This window comes from Lampetra planeri, unplaced genomic scaffold, assembly GCF_965212315.1.
Source record: "Lampetra planeri unplaced genomic scaffold, kcLamPlan1.2.h2 scaffold_103, whole genome shotgun sequence".
Taxonomy (NCBI): Eukaryota; Metazoa; Chordata; class Hyperoartia; order Petromyzontiformes; family Petromyzontidae; genus Lampetra; species Lampetra planeri.
In genome coordinates, this window is record NW_027613739.1 from 142,903 (window position 1) to 165,585 (window position 22,683).

General features: G+C 51.7%; 1 protein-coding gene across 1 annotated transcript; it reads right to left on the minus strand.

Annotated features, from left to right (window-relative positions):
* Positions 1-12,055: 12,055 nt before the first annotated feature.
* On the minus strand, positions 12,056-15,159 carry LOC144738509 (sterile alpha motif domain-containing protein 9-like). The gene is made up of 4 exons (XM_078621522.1): positions 14,956-15,159; positions 13,886-14,299; positions 13,555-13,833; positions 12,056-12,548 (listed from the first exon to the last, which is right to left on the minus strand). Exons 1-4 carry the CDS (start codon positions 15,157-15,159, stop codon positions 12,291-12,293), a joined length of 1,155 nt encoding a protein of 384 aa, XP_078477648.1. The 3' UTR covers positions 12,056-12,290.
* Positions 15,160-22,683: the final 7,524 nt, after the last annotated feature.

Sequence of the window (22,683 nt, forward strand, 5' to 3'; positions counted from 1 at the left end):
GCGCTCTCTCACCACCCTCACCACCCACACTACCCTCACTACCACCCTCACCACCATCACCCTCACCACCACCTCCTCCCCGTGGTCTCACAGCGCTGGGCGCCTCTCTCTGTCTGGGCGCCCCTCGCCCTCTCACCCCCTCACCACCGCCCCCTCACCCCCTCAACTTAGCCCGCTCCCTGCACCTCGCCAGCGGAGCCCGGCCCGGCACGCGGCTGCTGTTGGTGATGGTGGCTGTAGTGGTAGTTATAGTTGTTAGGTAATGGTGGTGGTTATAGTGGTAGTTATAGTAGTTAGGTAATGGTGGTGGTTATAGTAGTTAGGTAATGGTGGTGGTTATAGTGGTAGTTATAGTAGTTAGGTAGTGATGGTGGTAGTGGTTGTAGTGGTTGTAGTGGAAGTTATAGTAGTTAGGTAATGGTGGTTGTGGTAGTTATAACGAGGTAAAACCGGTGAGAAAACAGCACAGATACAGCATGTTATAACCCGGAAACACCAACACAATGATTGAACACCACAGCATCAGAACATTGTCTTTGATAACATGTTTCTCAACAATAGACCCTGGATGGACCAGGCTCCTACATTACCACTTAACAACTACACAAGAGCATAAGCTGCTGTGTTACATAAAGGCACATCGTGTATTCATCACACTGCACCCAAAATGTACAGTATTACACATAACACTAAATTGTAGAGGAGATATTTCGTCATCCTTGCTCTCAGGATCGCAATATAGTTACTTGGGTACAAGTTTGAGTCGACTTATTAAATTACAAGTAACATTCACAATAAGGAAAGTTGCAGGCTTCGTTGTTAACTAGGCCTCGTATTTATCATAACAATTTAACAGCATTATAAAGGCATTTACATCATTATAACGGTCATTCTAACATTATAACATCATTGCCAATATTATAAGAACATAAACGAACTTACAGACTGCTTCTTAAGCTCCCAAAATGGAAAATTGCGGCTGGCTTCACAGGACGCGATGCGTGCCGCCATTATGAGTTGTGTGTGTAAAGGCCGACGCCCACGTGGTCGAGCGGGAATCTTAAATCGCAACTTCCTGGTCACGTGACCAAAATTAGCATAAAAAACAGGAAATTCCTGTGTACAGATGTGCCCCACCCCCATCTGCCATGAGGCAAAACCCCAGCCGTGGGGCAGAACACTAAACAAGTGAAATGTTTTAACATTTGTTGTAACCAAATGTGGAAGAGCTAACTAATTTAGTAAAACTATTGAAGAGTAATGTTTTTTAAAACAAATATACCGATTAGAAACTACAGAAATCTATCATGGGAGGACAAGAGACAGCATAGCTCATGAACGTGAGTGCAGTCACAGCCACCACCGTTATTTTAAGTAAGTTCTCAGGTAAAACTGTGCCACACAGACGTAGAGTGCTTGCCATGCTTGAGTGTTGTTTACTAGCGGCAGCCATCTTGCCCTCTAACCCGTGGTCCACGTCTCGGCATTTCCACAACTCTATAACAACGCCAACACACGCACAGTGTTGCTCAATCCGCGTAGGGTGCGAATACCAAATAATAAAAGTAAAATAAAATAAAAATCACGACGTTTCGGAGGCAACACAAGCTTCCGTCTTCAGGTGGTAGTCACAGCACGATAGCTGTGTTTGTCTCTGAAACGTCGTGATTTTTATTTTATTTTTTATTTTACTTTTATTAATTTTAAATTTTTACCTACGTGACTTTACCGAAAAAACCTAAGAATATGAATCCTTGCAGTCACGAAAGCTTCAAATCTAGAATACCAAATAAGTTGGGTCACGTGACGTTCTGCTCGTACCCAGACACTCTTGAGATTTGCGTCTTAGATTCATAGCCGACGCCGCCCAGAAATGTTCACTGCTTCCGCACGGACGTTGTGGGGCAGGGTCGGGAAGCGTGCGTGGCCGCCTCGAGCTCAGCGCCGCGTTCGCCTCGGCCTCGCGAGGCAGCGGGCAGAGGAAGCACCACGTGGTCGCCCACGTGGGGCCACGCGCCAAGTGCCGCACCACCAATCTCACGGTGAGCAATGCCCACCCCAGGTGCTTCCCGTGTCTGGGTCCCCCACGCGCTGTGGCTGCTGGGTTGTGGTGTGCGTCTTGTTGGGGTGTGCACGTCAAGAGTGGTGCATGCTCACGGCTGTCTAGGGAAATCAGATTAATGTAAGTGCGCAAGCCTGCTTGAATCAGTTTAACACATTCGCTAAGTGCAGGTTCATCGACCAAAGACGTTAAGCTGTTGTATATATTGTGTTGTTTAAAATGTTTCTTTAACTATTACAATATGAAATTATGTAGAATGTAAATATGTTAATTGCTCTAATTCTAATATAATTAAGCGTACCCATAATTAAATGCGTGTTTAAGTGTAATTAACAATGTGTGTGTTACGTGTAATGAATAATGACTGCGATTACAATCAATGATTAACATGTATATGATTAAGAAGCGATTATGCATTAAGTTACCACGAGTTCTTATAATTATTGGCTCTCACGTTGTTTACGGGTATGTATTATCAATCGTGATAACGCAATGATTCTCGCTTTAACATTTAGTGATTCTCGCTTATCAAGTATGTGTAATTATGGCCGGTCTCAGGATTCAGATCTCACCGCAGGATACACTTCTGGCAATTGAGATAGAATGAAGCATAAGTTAGGAAAGAAGCACTCGGGCCCTTCTCAATCTAAAAAACTTTAATACCACTTACCCTAACATCCAACAACACTCATGATCATAATACCAATAACAGCAGTACACATGCAAATATACGTACTCATCAACCCGTACTGAATAATCATAAAAGCGTCAATGGTCAAATCTCAAAATCACGTGATTAAAAGAGAATAGACAAACACCTCAACATGGCAATAGTCGCACGGAATTCGTGCTCATAAATGCGTATCAAAACTTCAACGATCGGATCTCACAATCACGTGATTAAAAGAAAACAACCCGGCTAATGTCTCAAGGTAACGCGACAATGCACAGTTCGTCTGTTGTGGTGTGTGATGCATGCAAGCTGGGGTTCTTCTTAGCCTGCAATCTTGTACAATGCACAGTTAAATGGTGAGCGTGAAGTTAATGTTCCATCTTTTGTCTTCTTTCTTCCCCAGAAATACCTAGTCCCACAAGGATGTGTAGAACGGCAGGCTCGGTCCACAGCTGGAGTGCGCTCGTGGCCACGCTGCTCACTGCGCGTTCACAGGGTTGTCTGTGCGTCGTGCTCGATCCACAGCTGGAGTGCGCTGGCGGCTCCCGAGTCAGCACGCTGCCAGTCAGAGGTTAACTTTGACGCCGCACGCTCGCAGATTGTCTGCACGCCAGGTTCGATCTGCAGCTGGAGCGTGCTGCGGCCACACTGGCCCAGCACGTTGCCTGTCAGCAGCCTTGGGAGTGGCTTTGGTTCGCGAGTATCCCCTTGGTTGCTCGCCATCAGAGAGCTCACGCTGTGCAGCAGCCTGCACGTGACGATCGCTCACACACTCCCGGCCTCTCCACCTCGTACAATGTCAGGTTGACTTGACAACGGACGTCATTTTTCCAGCCTATAGCAGGACAATATTTCATGGACACTCGATATTGGTGTATGACTCAAGGCTCCACTTGGGAAAGTTGCTTCACGCCACGATGTGCGTTTATCCAACAATTCCCTGACACTTAGCTTAGTACATTTGTAATGCGGGCGTAAGCGACCTTCCGGATGTGACGTCACGGGGGGGTGGAGTCATGTGACGTGGGAGGAAGGTTCGGGTCCTTAAGGGGGTAAACCGGAAGGAGAAGCCAGTCGGGTTGTGAATGGAAAAGAGTGAGGCCACGTGGGCGAACGAGAGGAGGGGGGCACCGTCGGCCATCGGGAGCCAACCCCGGAGAGTAGGGAGCTACTGGGTGGTGTGAGGCTGCAGGGAGGTACAGCCAGGAAGGCCGTGTGTTAGAGGCAGCGGTGTGGCTGCCAGGAGTTGCAGGAGCAACGAAGAGGGAGACAGCACGAGGCTGTCAGAGCTGCGGAGTGGCTGAGGGAGAGAGAAGAGCTGCAGCCAGTACAGCCAGGGGGGCTGTGTGAGAATAACAGCAGCGGAGCTGCTGTGGTGCTACGAGAGCAACAAGGAACAGCAGCGGGGCTGCTGATGGTGACTGGAGCGACATCGGAGCCAGCACTGTGGGGACTGAACAAATAGGAGACAGCCGTGTGGGAAGTACAGTACGAACCAAATAAAGGACACTGAGCCAGACATTGTGGTCAAGTCTTTTATTACACTGGTGTCAGAAGTGAAACGGCATGTCGAAGCAAGTAAGGAAGAAAATTCCTCCGGCGCCAGCATCGGCTTCTTCATCCGACGACGACGATTTCCCTCCAACCATGGATTCTGCTGGGGTGGTGGAGGAGAGCCCTGCTGAAGCGAGCACGGGGACGGGAGTGGAAAATGTCGGCACGATGGCGGGTCTGTCAACATCATCGGACGCTGATCGAAGATGGCAACAGATGGCGGAACAACTGGAGGCACTCAAGGACGTCCTGGCGCAACTATGTCATCTCGTCACGCCAAGGATGACTGAGGAAGCAGAAGGTGCTCCACGGCCCGCCACGTTGCCTGCCCTGCCGCCGCCATTGGCCACGCGGCAAGAAGCCACCATCTTGCGCGCTCCGCGGCGCCAAACCGCCATCTTGGCCACGCCGCGGGCCGACGCCATTTTGAATTTGCCTCCAGAACAACCATCATTGGAAGACGGCGTGAAGAGGAGTCGGAGTCGCCACCTTACCACAGTTAAGGAATTCTCCATCGGGGGCGATTGGAGCGCTTTCGCCTGCCGATTCTTGGCGGCGGTTCGTTCAGCAAGATGGACCGATGCTGAGGCCTTGGAAGTGTTGCCGACTCTACTGGATGACGAATCTGTTCGATTTTTCCGTTCCATAACGGCCGATAAGAAGAAGACTTTACGTGGAGTTTTTGAAGAAATGGCCGACGCTTATGAGCCACCTGACGACGCGCATCGGCGATTCGCTCAACGACAACGAGCATCCGAGGAATCGCCCGTGGCGTTCAGGGGTGCGGTGCTGGAGCTGGCCATGGCAGCATATCCTGAGACGCCACAGGACCTGCTCGAGCCTCTCATATTAGGAAAAATGCTGGAGCTGTCTCGGGATCTGGGGATCCCCATGCCTGTGTGTGGGCATGAGAAGCTCACTTCCCGGGCGGCAGCAAAGTGTCTGGATGCGCAGTTTAATCTCCGTCGCTGGAAGCAAGTGGCGGCATGGACGGGGGGGCCTGTCAAAGAGGGGGGCGCGCTGGGGTGGGACCCTACGAAGGCGGTCTACGGGCCGGATGAGCGGGGCCCTCAGGAGCTGACGGCCGCCTCCGCTCCATGGTCGGGACGCGGCGGGCCGAGGCCGCGCGCTACGCTACCGGAACGGAGCCGTCGGGATGCAAGGCCTGCGCTTCGGCGCAACGATGTCGACTGCTTCCGCTGCGGGCGTAGGGGCCACTACGCCAAGGACTGCTGGGCCCGCTTCCCGGGTCTGCCGCAGCAGGAGGCCTCAGTTCCGGACAAGCCGACTAAAGAACCCCCGAAACAGGCATGTCGGCACGCACCAGACACCCGGCAAGGCTTTGCACCTCACCCACCACCTTCGTTGCGCGATCCTAATGTTGTTGTTAAAGAAGGGCCATCGACGGGGCCTTGTCGCTCGGTGACGCAGTGGCGCAAATTGGCACGGAGAGTCGTCGCGGCCGCTACGGGTTCGTCCACTGTACCGGGGTCTATACAAGGGGTGGACGTGCGCATTTTGGTCGACTCCGGAGCGTCTGCGACTATTATATCGGATGTCATTTTCCATCTGTTGGACATCCCGCCGGGGGCTGTGCGTCCGGTTTATGGGTCGTGCGTCGCTGCGAACGGGGGTAGCATGGGTATCGTGGGCCAGGTGGATGCTAAGATATCTATTGGGGATGTGTCGGCTTCGGGCGTTGTGTTAATATCAAGATCTTTGGCGGTTCCTTGCTTATTAGGCACCGATTTTTTGGCTAAGATGCCCATTTTGATCAAAATCAATGAGAATTGTATTGAATTGCCGGGGGGCCGTCAAATCTCGTTTCTGCCGTCGCCCTGGGGGCGACCTGCTTCGGCCGTACAAGTGCAGGCGCTGTCCGTTGCATCTGTGGACATCCCACCTGGTTCACAGATGCTTATACCCTTGCGGTATCGGAAGCCCCTGCCTGATCGGCTAGGAGCAGTAGGGGTCTTGTTGTCACCGTCCGCCATGATAACAACCGGGTTGGCGTTAGTTGGGGCACAGACCATCGTCCGGCCGGATCAATTACCGTTTTTACAGGTGCTCAATGCGGGGGTGGAAAACGTCCGTGTTCCGGCCGGTACGGTTGTGGCACATGCCACTACGGCGTTTGCGATGCACGATTGTCCGCATAGCCGGGGAGTGGTTGCCTGTGTTTCCGAGCCAAGGAGTTCGGATAATCGTTGGATTGCTGACTTATGTGACGGAAATTCTTCCCTGTCCATGGAGCAACGTGGGGCGCTGCGTAAATTGTTGTTGACGTATTCGGATGTGTTCAGCTCCGATGATTTGGATCTGGGCCGCACATCGTTACTTTACCATCACATTGATACGGGCGACGCTGCCCCTATTCGATTAAATTCGCATCGGATGAGCCCTGCGGAGCGAGAACACGTTCGGGGGGCAGTGGAAGACATGTTGGCTGCGGACATTATATCGCCATCTAACAGCCCATGGGGCGCTCCTGTGGTCTTGGTTAAGAAAAAGGATGGCAAATTGCGATTTTGTGTTGATTTCCGAAAATTGAATAAGATATCGGTGGCAGATGCGTACCCCCTGCCGCGTATGGACGATTCCCTTGACGCATTGTCGGGGGCTAAGTTCTTTTCCACACTGGACCTCTCTTCGGGATTTTGGCAGCTTCCCCTTGACGAGTCCTCACGGGAGAAAACCGCATTCCGTACGCCGCAGGGGTTATTTCAATTCAACTGCCTTCCGATTGGATTGAATGCGGCCCCTGCTACATTTCAAAGATTGATGGAGCTCGTTTTGACGGGGTTGCAGTGGGAGACGTGTCTTATATATTTGGACGATATTATTGTCTTCAGCCGCACATTTGAGGAACATTTAACGCGGCTTGAGACAGTGTTCACGAGGATGCGCTCTGCGAATTTGAAATTCAAACCAAAGAAATGCCACCTACGGCAACGGTCCGTCCGTTATTTGGGGCACATCGTGAGTGCTGAGGGGGTGTCCACGGATCCGGAAAAGACGGCGTGCGTCCGGGATTGGCCGACTCCGGCCATCGTGGGGGATGTTCGGCGGTTTTTGGGATTTGCCTCGTATTACCGAAGATTTGTGCCGGGTTTTGCGACAATTGCGAGGCCCTTGCATCTCCTTACGGGTAAAGGACGGAAGTTTGGTTGGGGACAGCCGGAAGAGGCGGCCTTTCGGAGTCTGCGTGATCTATTGGCTACGGCCCCAACATTGGACTATCCCGATTTTGATCACCCGTTCATTCTTGATACGGACGCGAGTGACACAGGTATTGGGGCGGTATTATCACAGTCTAAAGGGGGTGTAGAGCGCGTCGTGGCGTATGGTAGCCGAGTCTTGTCTCCTGCGGAAACCCGCTACTGTGTCACTCGCAGAGAACTTTTGGCGGTTGTTTTTTTCCTACGGCAATTTCGACCGTATCTCTACGGTCGTTCTTTTATTGTGCGTACGGATCATGCGGCCTTGCAATATGCACTTAAAATGGACCAGCCATCCGGACAGTTGGCACGTTGGTTGGAAACGCTGCAGGAATTTTCCTTCCAAATTCAACATCGGAAGGGTGTGCGCCATGCGAACGCTGACGCACTTTCCAGATTACCGCCGCGCGCCCCTTGTAAATGTGCGTCGGGGACGCACAGGTGTTCGCCGATTCTAAACCCCCCTCAGCCGCTTACGTTGGCCGTCGAGAAGTCGAATACTCCGATGGAACCGGGACCGACTGACGGGGTTTTGAATCTGCCGCGGTCTGTCTGGATTCGGGAACAGATGATGGATGAGTCGTTGTTGTCCTTGCGGAAGCGGTCTACGAGGGACAATGGGAGTCCGAGTACGGCTGTGGGGCCGCAAACCGCTCTCCGAGATGGTCTGCTTATGTGGCGGGAGGGGTTCCAGGAACCCTGGCGTCTGGTGGTACCAACGTCCTTGCGATTCGAGTTGATCAGAACTCTCCATTGTGACACACTCTTACATTTAGGGGTGCAGAAGACCTTGTTGACGTTGCAACGTCATTATTTTTGGCACGGCATGGCGACAGATGTCGTAGGGCACGTGCGCGCGTGCCCTGAGTGCGCCCGACGTAAGCCGCCTAAACATCCGTACGTGCCGCCTCTCCAGTCGATTCAGGTGTCTCGAGTCAATGAATTGGTGGCACTGGACATATTGGGACCCTTTCCACCATCGGCGAGGGGTAATAAATATTTGCTGGTAGGGTTTGAATACCTCTCCCGTTGGCCGATGGCCTGGCCGTTGCCCGATCAATCGGCCGCGGCCATTACCGATGCCTTTTTGTTTGGGTACATTATGGACAAGGGGGCGCCTGAGAGACTCCTCACGGACCAGGGCCGAAATTTCTCTTCTAAATTATTGGCGGAAGTGTGCGCGGGCCTTGGGACTAAGAAAGTACGGACATCCCCATACCATCCGCAGACGGATGGTATGGTTGAACGGCTGAACAGGACATTGTCTGCCATGCTTTGCCATACTGTGAGTGAACAACAATCAGATTGGGATCTGCACATCCCCGGAGTGCTTTCGGCGTACAGGATGACGCCTCATGCGGCTACAGGGTATTCGCCGTTTTACCTTATGTATGGTCGGGAAAACGTGCCACCGGTGGATGTGCAATTGGGAACTGGTGTGAAGGGACCTCGTAAACCACTCCCTGAATACATTCAGGACACGGTTCGACGGGTCACGGAGGCGCGGGAGAATGCCCGCGTGGCTACGGCCAAAGCCCAGGCCCGGAACGAGCGGTATGCTCGACGGTCCGAGGGGGAGTGCCCCTGGAAGGTTGGGGACCTGGCCTGGCTCCATTGTCCGCAGGTTCGGCCGGGAACCTCTCCTAAATTGCACAAACCTTGGCATGGTCCCGTACGCCTCATTGAGGTTCCTAACCCACAGTCGGCACGCGTTCAGATTGGATCTCGGCGCTGGTTTGTTCATACGTCGCGTTTGAAACCATATGTTGCTTCCCTACATGATGCGTCATCTCCCAATGTTGCCTTGCCGGGGTCTGTTGCTGCTGACTCCCCCCTGCCTGCGTCCATTGATCTTGCTAGAGCGCCTGTCGTACCTGTTCCAGACAGGCCGGCCGTGACACCGCGGGGGACGAGGGGCCCTGCTCGGAGGGCGCCTGCCAGGTCTGCGGGACCTTCGAGCCCTGCAGCCCTTCCGACCCCGCTGCAGGCACATTCGCGGGACACGGCCAAGACTAATTCTTCAGGGACACGGGACGTCGGTGGACTTCCAACCGCAACAGGAGAATTAACCCCTGTCATTCCTCGAGTTCCATCGCGTTCCCGTTCTGCGAGTGGGCCGCCGACCGTCCGGGACGGGCCGGCGACCCGCACACGTTCTAAATCGCTTACGTTTCGTTGATTGTATGTTGTGTTATTGTTCTTGTTCTTATCGCTGTATTTATTGCATGCTTCTCGTACGTTCGTTGATGTTATTTGTGTTGTTGTTCTTGTTGTTATGTTGCATGCTTAGTGTCCTTTAGGGGGGAAGGTCGGTTCGCCGCATTACGGTTTGGTATTGTTCAGCCGAGGTCGGCTAGGATTTTCTCTACGGGGGAGGGTGGTGTAATGCGGGCGTAAGCGACCTTCCGGATGTGACGTCACGGGGGGGTGGAGTCATGTGACGTGGGAGGAAGGTTCGGGTCCTTAAGGGGGTAAACCGGAAGGAGAAGCCAGTCGGGTTGTGAATGGAAAAGAGTGAGGCCACGTGGGCGAACGAGAGGAGGGGGGCGCCGTCGGCCATCGGGAGCCAACCCCGGAGAGTAGGGAGCTACTGGGTGGTGTGAGGCTGCAGGGAGGTACAGCCAGGAAGGCTGTGTGTTAGAGGCAGCGGTGTGGCTGCCAGGAGTTGCAGGAGCAACGAAGAGGGAGACAGCACGAGGCTGTCAGAGCTGCGGAGTGGCTGAGGGAGAGAGAAGAGCTGCAGCCAGTACAGCCAGGGGGGCTGTGTGAGAATAACAGCAGCGGAGCTGCTGTGGTGCTACGAGAGCAACAAGGAACAGCAGCGGGGCTGCTGATGGTGACTGGAGCGACATCGGAGCCAGCACTGTGGGGACTGAACAAATAGGAGACAGCCGTGTGGGAAGTACAGTACGAACCAAATAAAGGACACTGAGCCAGACATCGTGGTCAAGTCTTTTATTACACATTATCTAGAAAATTATTTTTTCTATACAATAACAATCGCGTGAAGAATGCAGTTTAAGGTCCCTTGCCACCAGAAACTCTTATCAATCAAGAATTTTCCTCAACCATGTAACTTATCACACCTCTTAGCTTAGCTCAGCTCAGTACAGTACAACTTATCGAAGTCCTTAACTCTACAAGTTACTCAAAATATGAAGAAAAACGGAAAATATTCAGCTATACTTAGAGTCTGCCTTAGCAAGAACTCAACTCTACTGCCAGTTACGAGGGCAAATCCCAGAGGCTGTCTCTGCAGGACTGGTTTGTATGATGATGTGTGCCATTTGATTATGAATGTATAATTGATTTGAATAACTTCCTAAGTTATATTTTTTAAAAGCCCAAAGCTCCTCCCACCTTTGTTCTGGCTTTCTGGATACCCTGGCGTCAGGGGTCATACCTCTTTTGGAGGTCATCCCAAGACTGTGTGATCTCTGATGTACTTAGCTGCCCTGGTGGTGTCTACTGACTTGTGAAAGCTGGCCCCCAGACGTGTTGTGCGTGTGTGTGTCTGTGACCCATGTTGTAGGGTAAAAACGGCCTCCTTCCTATCTCTCTGGGTATCTTTGTTTGTCCCCTCTCCTACTGAGGCTGCTTCGCCGAGTTCGATTCCCCCTCAAACCATACAGTGGCGATTATCTGCACTGGTCCTGGTTCCCCCCTTACGTGGACAGCATTAATATGAATAACTGGTATGGCATGTAAAGATCGCCAATGGGAAGACAAAGGTGGTTGGGCGTTGTGCAGGTTATACACCATTGAATACATATGCATTTTGGTCGTCGATAATTGACAATTAGAATATATACAAATATATCTATTGTCCTGAATTATCTTTTAGGGTAAGTACTTCAACACGAACTTCCATAATTCCATTATAATAAAGTTTCACATGCGTATCCAGACCTCATGGCAATTATGTACGGATAACAGTGATTGTGAATAAGAATATGCAAAATAGTCATTTTTCCCCTGAGCTGCATCATCATATAACGGCACATCCTAGCATCAAGGTTAACGTTTCATAGAGTAACATTTCATACCTTGATGTATTAATAATATTAATATGTGGTGGTTGTCATTCTGAACATTGCGAATCTTTAAAATGCCAAAGCTAGTACGTAATTATCAGCTTGGACGCTGAGTGTTCTTTTTGGCAGGGGCACGCAGCAGGGGTGCTTCTTTTACCCTGCTACGGTGCCTTTCTCACCTCTTTGTGCATTGGCTTTTGTGGTCCCCTTTGAGTAAAGCCTCCTCGTCAACTTGTCATACTGATATTACATTTGTACTCCTCCATGGTTACCCTCAACCCTCGGAATGCAATCAACCCACCTATATGTGCACAAAGAACTATGACATTAAAAATAGACATCATGTTTAACAAAAATATTGCAAAAGGCACATATACAACAAAGCGATCAAAAACAAACAGCACTGTCGAGAATTGTCGCATTGCTTGAATCGAGCTGAGTTGTAAAGAGACGATTGGTGGGAAGTCCAAAGTCGAGTGGTGCAAGGGAAGTTGCAGACAGAGAAACATTTGGACCTGCAGTATCATGGTCGAAAAGCTCTTGGAAGAGATGACACAGTCTGGTACACTGAGCCCTCAACATTGGTGGAGTAGTTATTGAGTAATTAGTGGTGTAAGAGTGGAATTGGTGGTAGAAGAGTGGTTACAAAACAGATGGTACTGTTTTGATATGTGTAGTAGATTGCTGCCAATGCAGTCCCTTACGTTTTATTTACATGGCTACAGCACCTTATGACCCACGCCTTATTTTTATATATCCTCCACAGGCTGAATGTCATAGGCAATCGGGCCTTCCATAGTGAACCCTACAAAAAAGGTGACAGACTCGATGCTCTTGCCTGTCCTCAGTGGTCCCAGGTTTACTGGGTGCACAGGAATCTTGATGGCCTTATTTTTACCATCACCAGCACTGAACCTATGGTCAAGGTAAATGTCTCCTTCATCAGTGGTTGATCCCCGGAGTCTAAGGTGGATTTGTTGAACTTTTTTTCCTTGCAAATCTCTCCACTGAGCCATAATAGACGCAAGGATTTCCCAGTTCTCTGCATGTCTGCAGTCCTGTAAATTTTTGTTTGAGACACTATTCTGTCCAATCCTTTTCCCTTCCCCAAAAAGAAATTGGTTGTTAACTTTTGTCTGCGGCTCATATATTCATATTTTGCTCGGAAGGATCGTTTCATTGTCTCAATGTATTCTGCCAGCTGATTCACGTCACTTCTTTTGCTTTCTTCATTGAGCCACAGTAAAAGTAAAGCCAGAAAGTATGGTTCTGGAAATCTGTTTTGTGTTCCTATTTCACGGAGGAAATTGTTGAGCTTCGTCAGCAGTTCATTGTTGGGGGACACCGCTTTGGATTTGTTATTTACACAATTTAGGATAAAGTTAGCAAAAATAAAATTTAGCTTTTCCTTAATGTTGTTGATATTTTTTGAATTACGAAGTAGACTTTTATAGCTGCTGATAATAACCTCCAGATATTTTTCAGCATTTTGTTCAGCAAGATAGCGTATAAGTCCTGGAAATCTATCACCGTTTTTTGACTCAATTTCATTCGTAGCACTTAATTTTGGGAATTGTTTCACATTCAGTTTTTCTGACTTCTCTGAACAAAATATCGTTGTATATTGGTTGTAAAAAATTTCCACGGTATAACGATGCTTGTCTTGTATTTGTGATTCAGCATACCTTGGCTTAAAAAGCCAAAAATAGGCTTCCAAAACTTCTAAGGAATACTTCATTCTGTTTTTTAATTGTCTAAGATATAACTCATTGTTTTGTAAAACCTCCACTGTTGCTTTTTCTTCTTCGTCATCTGTAGGTATCCGTGACAAGTCAATCCTTCCACGTAAATAGGCCACCAGGGTTCTCTTGTGGATTTCACCAGTTTTGTGAAATACTTTGGTCAGCTCAAACAGTTGCAACATATGTGTGGCAACCTCAATATCGCCAAAGAATCCAGCTGTGTTAAAGGCACCATCTTCTGTTTTAACCAACTCCTGTGCGTCTATAAAAAAAAGTCAGAAGCACTTTTTGCAAGCTGCAGTGGTTTATTAAGATCTGATGGAGAAAGGAACCCTTTTTTCTCGATGGCACTAACATCAAATTTCTGCTTCAGTTCAGGCTTATAAATCTGACCAATTGTGTCTGTAATGTAAGAACTATTTTTGACCAATATCTTTGCATGCCCTGCCCATTTTTTGGCTTCATCAAAGTTGTTGTCTTTAAGGTAGCAAAACCTTGCAAGAGCCTCGGCCAATATCGCATCTTTTGAAAATCTATCTGTAGCACAAAGCATTCATTCTTTAGCATTTTGCAAAGTGACTGTCTGTTTCATCGCCACGCTATTTGCGATGGCGGATGACAAACATATTCCTGACATTTTTAACCAAGTGCTCTCTTCCCATGCCATTATTAAAAAGGATATCTTCAGCAAGCAGTTCTTTAGCAATGCTAAATCTTGAAGAGCGATTCGTCGATTCAAATTCTTCCAGCACTTGTTTCGCCACGAGTGGATGTATCATTCGTACTGATTCATAAGTGCCATTCACTTCGTCCATGGGGCATTTAATGAGCAGTAATTTGGCGTGCTGACTCAAGCCATCTTCAAGAGTTTCTTTCCTCCAAAAGGTGGATTTTGCTTGTGAAATTCCGAGGATTGCTTCACATCTAGACACTGGAATAGATGTGTTTTTTACATAGTTGTTCAACAATGCAACATAACTGATCAATTTAGCATTGGGCCTATTGCTACTGTAGGGCTTGAGAAACACGCGTCACGTGCTGGGTCGGTATGCGTGCACGTGGCGGACAGTGAGGGCAAACGAGGACACAGGGCGCTGATCGACTAACTGTTGTTATTGTACATTTTAAGGTGGTGTGATAGTTAAGGGGGCTCTAGGTGGCCGGGGGTAATCGAGGACGCAGGCCGGTGATTGGACGAGAGGTATTGGTGTCTGGAATTGGCGCCGGCGTGTCTGCAACAACAACGCCACGTGGCACGGGGGCTGGGTGCAAGTGGTGTCGCAGGGGATGATCCAATTAATTAAGGGTAATTGGTTCAGGGATAAAGGTGGAGAGCGTGGAGTGAAATGGGAGTTATTGGTGCCTGGGACAAGAGACGAACGGATGGAGAGACGGAGCACCAGATAGAGTGAGTATAGTATAGGGTAGCAGTGGATAGAGAGAGTACAGTATAAGGTAGCAGTGGATAGAGAGAGTACGGTATAAGGTAGCAGGGGATAGAGAGAATACAGTATAGAGTAGCAGTGGATGGAGCGAGTACAGCGTAGGGTAGCAGCGGAGTAACGGACCTTAGTGGAGAGAGAGACGACAGAGAGTTACGACGGAGTGGGACGAAAAAGTTAACAAAGAGCAGCCGAGCTGGAGAGAGAGAAAGAGCGGAGAGGAGAATCGCTGGAGGAGGAAAGGAGAGCCAGCGGAGCCAGCGGAGCCAGCGGAGCCAGCGGAGCCAGCCGAGCCAGCCGAGCCAGCGGAGCCAGCCGAGCCAGCCGAGCCAGCCGAGCCAGCGGAGCCAGCCGAGCCAGCCGAGCCAGCCGAGCCAGCCGAGCCAGCCGAGCCAGCCGAGCCAGCCGAGCCAGCCGAGCCAGCCGAGCGACATTGAGTGATGTTGACAGGGAGTTGTGAGTTGGAGTGTACGGAGGAACGTTGAGTGATGTCGACGGAAGAGATGTGGAACTATATAAGTTAATAAAGAACCAAGGAAAGACAAAGAAGCTGTTGCGTCAGTTCGAGTCCTACACTTGTGTAATAAACCTTCTTGAGACGGCTTCCGGAATCAGTCCTTTTTATTTTCAACTTCCACAGTTACACTTCACACACTCCCCGTTGCTGACAGACAACGGAAAGAGGGCAGACTTCCCGCGAAGTCCCCACCGCGCACGTGGCACCCAGAGCCCCCGTACGCGCGTGACTCCTGTTCTTCTCGTTCCCAAGTCTGCTCCCAACTGCTCTCTCCCTCTCTCTCTTAATCCCTTCGTCACGTGGTACCCCCCAGCCAATCCTCCGTAGACAGCGTTGACCGTTCCCGATGGTTCCCTGTCAGTCCCGGGACCACGCCTCTGATCCGGCTTCCCATTAGCTGAGGCCCCGATTGGCCAGGCCAATCACCCCTGCTAACATGCCGTGATCACGCTGAGGCCATGCTCCCTGGCTCATCCCTTATTGGCTACAAAGCGGGACCGGCAAGCCAATCCCCACGTGAACCCTCTATGGCTGTTATTACATCACCCCCCCCCCCCCCCCAGTGAAAAAAATCAGCCGTCTCGGCTGGGAAAAGGGTGATCAACCAATTCCGTAAAACATCTTATTAGGGCACCAAGGTGCATTTAACAATAAAGGGTGAAACGACGTCCCCGCGCCGAACAATACTTAAAAACAGAGTCACCCATGAAAAAATCCGACATACATTAGGGCGCCCCTGCAGCGCGGTAACGACAGGGAAGAAACAGCTAGACGATCAAACGTTAACGAAACGGGAGAGATTTCAATCGCGTACGCGACGCGGGACCCTCTCCGCTTCCAGCGCATGGTCGCTTTGCCTTCAGATCGACAGGAGGTGGTAGGCTTGAAGAAGAAGGTTGTTGGTTCTCGGTCATGTCCAGGGCAGGCCCCGTTGGAGGGGGGGCAGCGGGGGCTTCCTCAGCCCTCAGAACCTGTTCATCTGTAGGAGGCACAACACAGTCCCCCTTGGGATCAACGGGCGTGGCAATCGGCGTAATCGGCCCGGCAGAACCCGGCAGGTCAGCTAGTGGGGATGAGGGACCGACACGCGTATCAACATATGGTTTAAGTCGCGAGGAATGAACATACCACCGACGTTTTCCGTACTGAACGCGGATACTCTGCGAGTTCCGAACATCCACCAGCGTTACGGCCCCCGCCACGGCCTGCGCAGTTTAGGGGATGTGCCCACCGGCACCTGGGGCCATACCAGGTCTCCCACTGACCAAGGCATGCGAGTACGCGATCGACGCGCATACCGTTCGTTCCTTGCCTGGGCACGGGCCGTCGCACACCTGGCAGCCTCTCGCGCCTCCGTAACTCGTTCAAGCGAGTCCCGCACGTGATCAGGCAAGGAGCGGGACGGTTGTTTACTCGGCTTACCCAGTTGCACATCGATGGGTGGAACATTCTCACGGCCATACATCAAAAAAAAATGGTGAGTATCCCGTGGACGTGTGTGAAACCATGCGGTATGCCGCTAAGACGCCTGGTATGTGCAAGTCCCAATCGGTTTGCTTTTCACTGACCGCGTGACAAAGCATAGCCGAGAGGGTACGGTTGAATCATTCCACCATACCATCCGTTTGCGGATGGTATGGGGAAGTGCGAATTTTCTTTGTGCCCAGCGCGTCACAAACCTCCTTAAGCAATTTAGAGGAGAAGTTCCGCCCTTGATCTGTGAGCAGCCTCTCAGGCGCCCCCTTATCCATGACATACCCGTTCAAGAAAGCGTCGGTGATGGACGCAGCCGTTTGGTCGGGTAGAGGCCAGGCCATCGGCCATCGAGAAAAATATTCCACCCCGACCAGAAGGTATTTATTGCCCCTAGCCGACGGGGGAAACGGGCCCAGAATGTCCAGAGCAACTAATTCGTTGATGCGGGACACCTCAATGGAACGTAACGGTGGTACATAGTGGTTCCGAGGCGGTTTCCTTTTCGCACAATCATGGCATGAGCGGACAAAGTCATTGACGTCTGCCGTCATGCCGGCCCAGAAAAAATCCTTTTGCATCGCGGCCAAAGTCTTTTAGACGCCGAGGTGCATCAACTTATCAGCGTGCAGAGCGCGAAGAAGGTCGTAGCGAAGCGAAGTAGGCACGACCAAGCGTGGTCGGTCAAACAACCCGTCGGTGCACATTAACAGTCCCGACTTGCCTCGGAACATCTGCCACTTCCATCCCGCCAATTGAGCTTTTTGTTTCCCTATCAATTTCCGTAGCGGAGACAGCGAGGCATCAGCCTCCTGCTCACGTAACCAGACCGCGTGCGGCAGCCGTAAGGTATCATCGGTGTCCACCGACACCTTCTGGTCGTCCTCATTCACTATCGCCCCCACGTCGTCCTCATTCGCTATCGCCCCCATAACCGGGCAGGGCGAGGTGGGCGGTGCCTGCAGCGGTGCGTGCCCGTCAGGCAAGTGCATGGAGGAACGGGTGGCAGCCTTGAGAGCGCGTCAGCGTTCGCGTGACGGGCCCCCTTACGATATGTAATATGGAAGGAAAATTCCTGTAACGATTCCAACCACCGAGCCAATTGGCCTGACGGCTGGTCCAATTTCAAGGAGTATTGCAAAGCCGCATAATCAGTGCGAACGAGGAATTTCCTTCCATACAGGTACGGCCGGTACAATCGAACAAAATGCACAATTGCCAAAAGTTCTTGCCTTGTCACGCAATATCGCGTTTCCGCTGGAGGCAGAACCCTGCTGCCGTACGCCACCACTCGCTCAACCCCGTCCTTACGTTGCGACAAAACGGCCCCAATGCCAATATCACTAGCATTCGTATCAAGGATGAACGGCTGTGAGAATTCTGGGTAATCTAGCGTAGGCGCCGTGGCGAGGTGATCCCGAAGTGATCTAAAAGAACTTTCTTCCTCCGCTCCCCAATTAAACCTTTGATTTTTGCCCGTTAGAACGTGTAATGGTTTCGCCAACGTCGCAAAGTTCTTAACGAAGCGGCGATAATAGGAAGCGAATCCAATAAACCGCCGAACATCACCCACCGAAGTGGGTGTGGGCCACTCTCGAACACATTTGGTTTCAGAGGGTCAGTGGACACGCCGTCCGAGCTGACAATATGACCCAAGTAACGGACGGAGTGTTGCAAAAGGTGACATTTTCTAGGCTTAAACTTGAGGTCAGCCGCCCGCATTCTTTGGAAAACCGTCTCTAGGCGTTGGAGGTGTTCCTCGAACGTGCGGCTGAAAACAATGATACCGTCTAAATATATGAGGCACGTTTCCCACTGCAGTCCAGCCAACACCAATTCCATGAGCCGTTGAAACGTCGCCGGAGCCGCATTCAAGCCCATAGGCAACCGATTGAATTCAAAGAGACCTTGCGGCGTGCGGAATGCCGTTTTGGCTTTTGACTCGTCATCGAGGGGAAGCTGCCAAAAGCCCGAGGACAGATCAAGGGTGTAAAATAATTTAGCACCCGATGAAGCATCCAATGAGTCATCCATCCTCGGTAAAGGGTACGCGTCCGCCACCGAAATTTTGTTCAACCGGCGGAAATCAACGCAAAATCTTGTACCACCTTTTTTCTTAACCAGAACGACGGGTGCGCCCCAAGGGCTGTTGGACGGCGAAATAATATCCGCCGCCAGAAATTCATCTACTGCTCCGCGCACGTGTTCCCTTTCCGCTGGGCTCATGCGATGAGGGTGCATACAGATGGGAGGTGTCGCACCAGTGTCAATATGGTGCGACAAAAGCGACGTGCGGCCGATTCCAAAGAACACAGGATGAGATGTTACTATCCTTTGTGCAAGCACTTCCAAGAGTTCATGAACAGTGAGCCTGGTGAAATTTGGGGAGCGCATCGTCAGTAGTGACCCTTTGGTTCCTAGGGTGTTTCGGCCTTTCATACTATACACCCTCCCCAAAGGCGGCCAGCGACAGGGTGATCAATCCTACGCTTGCGTCCCATTCCCAATTAGTCATAGGAGTTGCCTTGTTGTTGGTAGCCAACATCCCATGGGACTATGCATGGCAGGGGCGTCCTCCTCCCTGAGTCAAGCATTGTTGACTGCATACCTCCTGGCCCTCTCACTTTGGGGGCCAGCTGGGGTCTTTCCTCTTCATCCAGAGCCACTGACTGCTGCCTTCTGCCGCCTCCGATACAGCTTTGATTGCCGAACGCTGGCTCTGGCCCTTAATTCCCAGGTCTCTAAGCAGTCTGGTTGTAGATGTTGCCACAAAACCTCTGCAGCCCACCTCCACTGGTCGGACTTCTGTGTTCCAGCCATGATGCCGTGCTTCGGCAGCTAGATCGGCATAGCGCAGATGTTTTCGCTCATAAGCCTCATCTACTGAGTCCTCCCAGGGTACTGTGAGCTCAATGATGAAGACCTTCTTGAGCGAACGGGACCAGAGCACCATGTCAGGTCTTAGGGTGGTGGTTGCGATCTCCAGAGGAAACACAAGTTGCCGGCCAATGTCAGCTAGCATTTTCCAGTCGCGGGCCAAGCGCAGCTGGTCTCGCTCTATTGGTGTAGAGCCGCTCTTCGGTGGTTTAGCCCCTTCGCGGACAAAGGTCGTCCGTAAGGGGTGTGATGCTGCTGGGGGTGGTAGGGAGTTGGTGGCAGCTCGCTTGTCCCCCAGGGCGGACGCAAGGTTTTTAAGGACTTGGTTGTGACGCCAAGTGTAGCGTCCTTGGGTGATGCTTGTTTTACACCCTGTGAGAATGTGCCTGAGGTTGGCTGGCATGGAACAGAGGGCACAGTCCGGATCTTCACCATACCATTGGTGAAGATTAACTGGTGTTGGAAGGATGTCATATGTTGCTCTGATGGAAAAGCTCAACCTCCTCGCTTCCATGGCCCACAGATCCTTCCAACTGATCTTCCTCTTCTCCACACTGTCCCATCGAGTCCACTGTCCTTGTTTGGCAAGAGAGACTGCCTTGGCCCACCTTGCAGCCTCCTCCTGATGGCGTACTTCCTGCACTACCATCTTCCGCCGCTCTGGTGCAGTGGCCTTACTCCAAGCAGCACGGCTAGTTAGCCCAAGGCCTCCTCTCCCTTGCTGAACATGACCCACAATGTCAGCATGTCTGAGGGCTGCTGTTGCCTCCTGGACTGCTTTTCCTGGCCTCCATTTGCGCCCAGTTGCCAAGGTCGGCGCGTTGTTGCTCACCACTGGGTCTCGAGATTCATTCAGTGTCATCTGGAGCCTGGTTTTTGCACACTTGAATTCCTCGGTTAGACTGGTGAGGGGCAGCTTGAGGACACCATCTCCATAGAGGCCTATGGTGGTAAGGCATCGTGGAACTCCGAGCAACTTCTTTAAGTAGCTCGTGGCTCCTCTTTCCATCTTCTCCACTGTTGAGATTGGAACCTCATACACTGCTAGGGGCCACAACACCCGGGGTAGGAGACCAAACTGCAGACACCAGGCCTTTAACTTTCCAGGTAGCTGGGTGTTGTCGATGGACTGTAGGCTACTACTGATGTCTTTGCGCAGCTGTTGCACCTGGTCTTTGTCCTTCAGGCTTGCATCATACCACCTTCCAAGGCTTTTTACCGGCTGCTCAGACACTGTTGGGATTTGGTCATCTCCGATGAAGAATTTCAGGTCACAGAGTACTCCCTTCACAATCGAGATGCTGAAAACATCCGCGTACCGAAGCAATAATGAACGCAGATCATTCCTTTGCTCATTCGACAAAGAAGAATTTTCCCCGCATAAATCTGCGATCCAGCGTTCTTGCGAACAATCGTGTGGAGGCCCACCAGCGGGCATCCGGGCACGCGGCGTTTCGTCACAAGAGGCGAAATCGGTAGTGGCGTGAGCCAGCACCGATCCCTCCGGAACAACAACGCGGTCAGGTCCCCCATTCAACACCTGTTTGAAAGGTGCCTGACCTGGTCGCACGATCGTTTGTGCCGCCGCCAAGGAAAAAGATTTAGCTACCGAATTTGATGGGGATAATAGCACGCCCTTCGCATCCCTTTAAATTTGAAGGGGTTTTCGGAAACGCAGCGGAATGAGCATTTGCGCTCCCGACGGAACCTCCACCGTAGCAGCGACTACGGCAGTAACTGCGTTACCTGTAGGCGCACTGGCCAGCAGGGAAGGCAGGAACGACATCCTACGACCCCCCAGCATTTCCAAACAATCCTGGTCGACCCGTATTTTCAGCGGCATCCGGCGCAGGAAATCAGTACCAAGCAAGCATGGGACAGCTAGCGAGCGACAGATCAACACAGGTCCTGCGGCGGTAATATTTCCGATAGCGATGCTCACATCTACCTGACCACAGATACCCATGCTACCCCCATTTGCGGCTACACATGCATCATTAACCCTGCGTATCCGCGACGTAGGAATGGACAACAAATGAAAAATAACATCTGAAATGATGGTGGCAGATGCGCCAGTGTCCACCAAAATACGGACGTCAACACCGTCGATGGTACCCCGTACCGTCGACGAGCCCGACGCCGCAGCCACAACCCTGCGAGCCAATTTCTTCCACTGTGTAGCAGAGCGTGTAAATGGTGCAGGAGAAGTAAAATTATCCTTAGGAGTGTAAGAATGAGTGCGAGTGGATGAATGATGTGACACGACCTGCCGGGTGTCCGATTTGTGCCGACTCGCCCGAGGTTGTTGCAGTTCCGCAGCAGGTGGAGGAGATGGAGGTCCCCTTGGCGGAAGAGGCGACAGCAGAGGTCGGCAGCGGCAGTCACGGGCGAAATGGCCTCGTCTGCCGCACTTGAAACACGCGGCCGTCGTCGGCCGGCGGTCGGATGACCCGGCCCCCGCACGTGGACGGCCTGCGTAGTCACCACGCTGGTCGCGCAGCCGCCGTCCCGGAATCCCGTGCGGAACAGCAGCAGCCAGCATGTCGTCGTCGCCAGAGTCGTCGGAGCAGTGGACAACCCGTCGTGGAGACCACCCCAAGGGCGGCCCGTCGATTTCGGGTTTCCCCGTCCACGCCGCCATCTGGTCCCAGCGCTTGATATTAAACTTAGCGTCCAGGCAGCGCGCCACCCATCGCGATGTAAGCGGTTTGTGGCCGCACACTGGTAGAGAAATGTTGAGCTCCTGAGACAACTCCAGCATACGGGAAAGGATGAGAGGATCCAAATGATCGGCCGTCGCGTCGGGATAGGCAGCCATGGCCAGCGCCATCAACGCCCCCCGATAAGCCAAAGGCAACTCCTCCGATCCTCGGCGACGCGACATAAATTTTCTTGTGGCTGACGTCGGTGGGTCGTAAAATTCCGCCATCTCTGCGAACGCATCTCGCAGTGTCTTCTTCTTGGACGCCGGGATGGAGCGGAAGACCCCCAGAGAAACATCATCAAGCAGTGTAGGTAGCGCTCCCAGCGCCTCCTCCTCCGTCCAATGCACGGATCTAAAGGCTGACTCGAAGCGCCACGTAAAAGCACT